The sequence below is a fragment of the Petaurus breviceps genome, unplaced genomic scaffold, assembly GCF_028583685.1.
Source record: "Petaurus breviceps papuanus isolate PSGF00001 unplaced genomic scaffold, PetGlider_PUasm1.0 128, whole genome shotgun sequence".
NCBI lineage: Eukaryota > Metazoa > Chordata > Mammalia > Diprotodontia > Petauridae > Petaurus > Petaurus breviceps.
This window is the reverse complement of record NW_027185664.1, coordinates 3,662,155-3,669,033: the sequence shown is the minus strand read 5'-3', so window position 1 is coordinate 3,669,033 and position 6,879 is coordinate 3,662,155. Positions and strand designations below refer to the sequence as shown.

The window sequence follows — 6,879 nt, the reverse complement described above, 5'->3', positions numbered from 1 at the left end:
GGCAGCTCATGGAGTTACTTGCAAACTTTGAAAACTAACTTGCACAGATTCTCCACTCCATCTGTCTCTCTGCACCACCCCATAAAGTGCCACCCACATTAGAGAGCAGATAGTTCTTAAAGTAAAACTACCACTTAGGGGGCGGCCAGGTAAGTGAGCCAGTGAGTCAGAACACTGGCCCCAGAGTTGGTATAACCTGGGATCGAATCCCGGGCTCACTTAGCACCCACCCAGAAACACCTGGCCGTGTAACCTTGAACAAGTTACTTAACCCCAATTGCTTAAGGCAGCCAGGTGGCTCAGTGAGTAAGAGCACCGGCCCCAGAGTCAGGATGACCTGGGATCGAATCTGGGCTCTGATACTTAGCACCACACCCAGAAATAACTGGCTGTGTAACCTTGAGCAAGTTACTTAACCCCAATTGCTTAAAAAAAAAACAACAACAAAAAAACAAACTACCACTTAGTTCCTGGAGTAAAATATATCAAAAAATGCAACAGCCTAGCAAAAGTCTTTGGTTAAAGAGAAAAGAATGTATTATTATTATTATTGTTATTATTATTCCATAGGGGTGAATTTAAAATAGGACTGAAGAATTTCCTTCAAGATTTTTCAATTTTCTCCATGAGACCTTTTTCTAATTTTCCTCCCAACTTTTTTTTTTTTTAAAGCAATCCGGGTTAAGTAACTTGCTCAAGGTTACACAGCCAGTTATTTCTGGGTGTGGTGCTGAGTATCTGAGCCCGGATTTGATCCAGGTCATCCCGACACTGGAGCCGGTGCTCTTACTTGCTGAACCACCTGGCCTCCCCTTCCTCCCAACTTTCATAGTTCAGAGAAAACCTCTGTCTCAGTTTTTTCCCTTCCCCTGGAAAACAGGAGTGTTAAACAGTTCTTGAGGCTCAGTTGGTGCTTGTAGTTTTGATGGTAAGGAATATTTAAGCTTGCAGAGACTGAACTTTTAGCATGTACCTTGGAACCATCTCTTCCTGGTGCACCTGGTGGACCCTAAAAGAAAAAAGAATCCTGTTAAAAAGAAAAGAAAATGAAAACAGAAAGAGGAAATCCCCATAGTAAGCTAACTGGAAAAAAAAATACTAACCACAGGGCCCCTCCGGCCTTGCTTAATATGGGAGAGGTCAGGAGATGGTCCAATGGGTCCCATTGAGCCCCTGGGGCCAGGCTGTCCAGGAGGCCCAGGTACCCCGGGAAATCCAGGGCTTCCTTTTGGTCCAGGTGACCCTGTAATCAAAAGATATCCTGTAAATCTAACAGCCTGAGAGATAAACACTGGGAGTGGGTAGACTCAATACCTCAAAGGTTGATTTCAGAAAATTGTTTCCCTACTTCTTTCTTTTCTGGAGGCAAAAAGATTTAGCTAGCATTCTACTATAATTCTCCTAGAGTAGGGGTTCTTAACTTGTGGATCTGTAAACTTTAAATTCTATTGATAACTTCAATAATTTAACATAATTGGTTTCATTTGTAATCTGATGTATTTCATTTTATTCATTTAAAATTTTTCAAAAACTTTATTCATTTTTCTAAGAAGGGGTCTATAGGCTATATCGGATTGCCAAATAGGCCCATGGACTTAAAAAAGGTTAGTACCCCCTACTCTAGAGCTACCTTTCAGTGAGCTTCCATCTTAGGTTATACTAGGTGACAACTATGAAATAGTGTGACTTCCAGGTTTCTGAGAAAAAGTCTAGCATTTTCAGATTGTGCAGATGTCAGTTGAGGGCCTAGACAGGCTAGTTCAGATTTCAGCTAAACTCATCACTCACGCTGATTTTGAATTCCACTTCCAGGTTTGTGGTTGCGAAGGAAATTAGTTTCTTCCTTTGATTCAAAGAATTTCTTCAATAGCCCAAAGCCAACCACTTCCAGGACTAATGCTTTACAAGACTTTACACAGTGAATAAACTCATCAGGAAGCAGTGCATTAATTATCAGCCAAGCCACAATTACATGTGTGGGGTGAAGAGCTCCATACCCTTCAATTCTATGGGGGAAAGAGTGCAAGAGCCTGGCTTCTAATACTAGGAACGGAGCTTTGCCAAAAATTTAATGATTTCCTGAGGCCTTTTCTTTAATAAATCTGTATATTCTGTGTTTGAATTACTTTAAGATTCAGAAATAGAACATTAATTGAATATGAATTAATTGAACACCAATTAATAAATTGTAGGGAAATCTTATTAGCCCTTGAGCTGCCCTAATAAACCTCAGGAAAAAGTTTTAAAACATTAAAAAAACAAAGAATTAAGAGAAATCAGAAATTCATGGAAAAGCAAAAGTGAGTTTCATGAATAGGTGTAGTGCATATAATTCATCTTAAGTCAATCATAAACTATGAAACCGTTACTGTATACAATTATTTCTCCTTTTGTCTGGCTTCCAGTAACAGTCATTAATTGCATTTCATCACACATATGACATGGTAGAATGAAATTGAACTTGGAATCAGAGTATTGCAATCTTACTTCTGACACTTGCTTCTTTTATGTCCTTGGGAAAGCCACTTACTCTCTGTAGGATTCAGCTTTCTCACATGAAATTGAGCTAAAATAACTGCTTAGGGTCCCTTCCAGCTTTGTTATGGATAGAGGTTTTGGAGTGTGTTTTTAAAAGTCCATATCTCAAGACAGCTCAAGCCAAGTTAGAAACCAGAGGGCAAAAGTGAAAACAATCCAGAAAGTTGGGACGTGAATTCATGAAGGAGAAAGACAGTAATTTTTCTCTTGACTCTATAGCTTGTCCCTGTTATGATTTTATATACATACATATATACACACAACATACATATATCTGTATATATGTATATAAAATCAGAAATGACTTCCCTCCAGTGAAATAAGAATGTCCCAATTTTGAAGAGAAGAGAAAAGCCTTTGATGAAAGTAAATTCATAAGAAAAGATACCACATTCATTGATAAATAGCAAGATGCCTATATAAGAGATTTGCTGAGAAGACCAGAAAGTAGGTTAGTTATAGGATCTACACTGAGAGACGTATGGAGATGAAGACCAATACCAATCTCATTTGTGAAGAGATGTAGACTCAAAATTGCTTCTACTACATTTAAGGAAAAATAGAGTATTAGGACAGAATTGGGCAAGAAAACAATTAGTTTGGCTCTGTCTCTACTTTTTCCCCTGACTCATTTTCCTCTACCAAATCATATCCATCCTTCAAGTCTTCAGCTCAGGCCCTGCTTCTTCCATGAAACCTACCCTGATCATTCCTGTATATGATGATTTCTCCTTTTTCTGACCTCCAGTGCCAACCATATTTGTACTTCATTGTAGAATGAAAGAAGATTTGGAGTCAGAGAACTTGTATTGAAATCCAAACTCTGACATTCGTACCTGTATGTCCTTGGGCAAATCATTTAATCTCTCTGAGACTCAGTTCTTTATTTTTGTCATTAAAAACTTTTCACAAGGGAAAAAAAAGTTACCTTATTCAACTGATGGCTAGAAATTTTGGAACTGTGCTTTATGACTGTTTAGGGTCCCTTCCAGCTTTAAAACTATGATTCCTCTTAGTTTTCCTGGACTTCAAATCTCAGTGGAAGCCCCACTTTTCCTGTTCTTTCCAACCCTCCCATATGCTAATGTCTTCCCCTTTCAGATTACTTTTCATCTATATATATATATATACTGTATGTAACTCGTTATTTGCATGTCCTCTCACTATTAGAATGTAGGATCCTTGAGGGCAGGAATTGTTTTTGTTCTTTTGTGTTTTTTGCTTTATATTCTACCCCCAGCACTTAGAATATGGTCTGGCACATAGAAAGCATCCAATAAATGTTTATGGATTGATGGATCACAATTATATCTAACGGTTTTATGTGTGTATGACATTAAGTATTTCTTAAAATTCAAATTTATTTTCAGTTCTAAATTCTCTCTCCCTCTCTCTTAATTCCCTTTCCCCACCCACTGAGAACAAAAGAAAAACAAGGCCCATTACAAATACGTATAGTTAAGCAAAACAAATGACTGCATTGGCTATGTCCACAAAAAAGAGAGAAAAAATGATTCAGTCTACACTCTGAGCCCATCAGCTCTCTTCTAGAGTAGATAGTATGTTTCATCATGAGTTCTTTAGAATTATGGTTGATCATTGTGTTTTTTAGAGCTCCTAAATCTTTCAAAGTTATTTATCTTTACAACATCATTATTGTATAAATTGTTTGCTTGGTTCTGCTTACGTCACTCTGAATGAGTTCATACGAATCTACCCAAGTTTTTCTGGAATGATCTGCTTCATCATTTTTGATAGCACAATAATATTCCATCAAATTCATATACCACAGCTTGTTCAGTCATTCCCAAATTGATGGGCACCCCCTCCGGTTCTAATAATTTTCTGCTATAAAAAGCTGTTATGCATATTATTGTAAATATAGGTCCTTTTCCTCTTTCTTTGATCTCTTTGGGATACAGACCTAGTAATGGTATTGCTGGGTCAAAGCGTAGGCACAGTTTAATAGTCTTTTGGACCTATTTCCAAATTGCTTTCCAGAATGGTTGGACTGGTCCATAGCTCTACCAATTGTGTAGTCATGACTATTTCTTTTTATTAAATACTGAGGTCTTAACTCAATTAAATTGTGAGTTATACAGGGACAGAAGTGCTACTTTCTACTTCACATCCCCAAAGCACAGGACTTAGTGTATTGTAGATGTATGCACACTCCAAACATGACAGGGGGAAGAGAAAGATCAGGCTTCCCCCAACTGGTGGGCTGGAGGGTTGGTGGGCCCCCTCAGACTTAGCCTCACCTTAGCAACCAGATACTCTTTTTTTTTGCCTTTTAGAGGGCAGTTGGGGGTAAGTAACTTGCCCAAGGTTACACGGCTAGTTTTTTTGTGTGGGTGTTAAGTGTCTGAGGTTGGAACTGAACTCGGGTCCTCCTGACTCCGGGGCTGGTGCTTTACTCACTGTGCCACCTAGCCACCTCAACTCTTTTTTTTTTAAAAGCAATTTTTAAAGTTAAGTAACTTGCTCAAGGTTACACAGCGAGTTGTGTGTGTGTGTGTGTGTGTGTGTGTGTGTGTGTGTGTTACGTATCTGAGGCCGGAATTGATCCTGGGTCCTCCCAACTCTGGGGCTGGCGCTCTTACTTACTGCGCCACCTAGCCACCCCTCAGCCAGATACTCTTATATAAATTAATAGCAACACTACACGATGTGGACCAGAAGAGGAGGAAATTGTGGAAGAAATTGCATTTAAAAGTGACACTGTGCTGTCTGATGTGCATCTAAATATCCCAAACAAAAGGCACCTCATGGTGTATGTGAATGCTGTTGGTCAGTCTGTTTTTCTGTCACAATGGAATAAAGATTCTTAGAAAGATACTCAAGTTAAGGGCAAAAAACAAAAAGACATTCAAATAGAAAATACTGTACATGATGACAGGAGTATTCAGGAATCCTGTGGAAAGAATAGCAATGGTATAGATTTTCTGAACAAGAATCAAACTTGCACTTGTGTGAGAACAGAAGATCTATTAGATAATGATGGTGACTTGGAAGTGTTAAGAAGACCACTGGTTTTCTCTGAGACAAAACAAAAAGAGCCATCAAGAAGTAAGATACACTCTAAAATTCTAACCCAGGGAGCAGAAAATTTCAATGAAGAAGAGCTAGAAAATATCCACCACAATATGGTTAAAATAGAGCACATCATGGCTACCCCTCCAAAAGATGTTGGCAAACAGGTGTGGTGAGGAGTTTTCCTTCTAGCTGACTACATCCTGTTCTGATGTAAGCTGTTCAAAAGTTGCACTGTGCTTGAGCTTGGGGCTGGCACCAGGATTGCCAGCATCATCACAGTAACGGTTCCTAAGACTGTTTACTGCACAGATATGGGTGATGATCTCCTATGTATGAACAGAATGTTGACCTAAACAGGAACCTGACTGCAACAGAAGGAGGTGCAATTAAGGTTAAAGAACTGGATTGGCTGAAAGATGACTTATGCACTGATCCTCAAGTTCCTTTCAGTTGGTCTGAAGAAGAAATTTCTGACTTATATGCTCATACTACCATCAAAATGGCAGCTGATGTTTTTTATGATGATGACCTCACAGATGCTTTATTTAAAACTCTCTACAGAATTATTCACAATTTGAAAAATGCTTGTACAATCTACTTGTCCACAGAGAAAAGACTAAACTTCATGCTTAAATATTTGGATATAACTTGTGTAGCTTATAATCATTGTCAATTTTCCCTCACAATGATCTAGAGAAACTCAGATGGCAAAATGAAGTTTATTGTAGAGTCAATTGAAGCTACTTTCCCCCAGTCCCTTGTTTATGCATGTATAGAGCAGTTGGAACTCTGGAAGATCGTTGCTGCACCAATAAGTTGATCGCTCATGTGAACAAGGCTGAAAATATTTCCCTATGTTGGTTTATTACACTTGTTTCTAAACTGTATTTACAATAAAATCAAAGCTACCATTCTAAAAAAACAAATAAAAACCAATTTAGTAGATTCCCATTACTTAAAAACTAATGGCACTGAACATTAGTGGACTATCAGTGTCTGATGACAAATAAGAAAGTTCATATTTTGGGGTGGCTAGGTGGCGCAGTGAATAGAGCACTGGCTCTGGAGTCAGGAGGACCTGAGTTCAAATCTGGCCTCAGACACTTAACAGAAAAACTAGCCGTGTGACCTTGGGCAAGTCACTTAACCCCAATTGCCTTCCAAAAAAGCAAAAACAAAAATAACATTAAAAAAGAAAGTTCATATTTTTAAAAAATGAGCTTGCACACCTCCTCTTTTCCCTTAGTGACTAATGATCAGTCTTAAAGGCTCAGTGAGAAATGATTATTCAAATGTTTTCATTTG

General features: G+C 38.5%; 1 protein-coding gene and 1 pseudogene across 1 annotated transcript in view; one reads left to right on the top strand and one right to left on the bottom strand.

The window, feature by feature from the left end:
• Positions 1-717: 717 nt before the first annotated feature.
• Positions 718-6,879, bottom strand: part of LOC138171530 (collagen and calcium-binding EGF domain-containing protein 1-like) — a 349,937-nt gene continuing 343,775 nt past the window's right edge. The window contains exons 7-8 of the mRNA XM_069101053.1: positions 1,104-1,243; positions 718-1,009 (exon numbers count right to left, since the gene is read on the bottom strand). Coding sequence (XP_068957154.1) covers positions 940-1,009; positions 1,104-1,243 — 210 coding nt within the window. The 3' untranslated portion in view covers positions 718-939. The remainder of the gene's footprint in view (positions 1,010-1,103; positions 1,244-6,879) is intronic.
• Positions 5,700-6,458, top strand: LOC138171537 (methyltransferase-like protein 22; annotated as a pseudogene).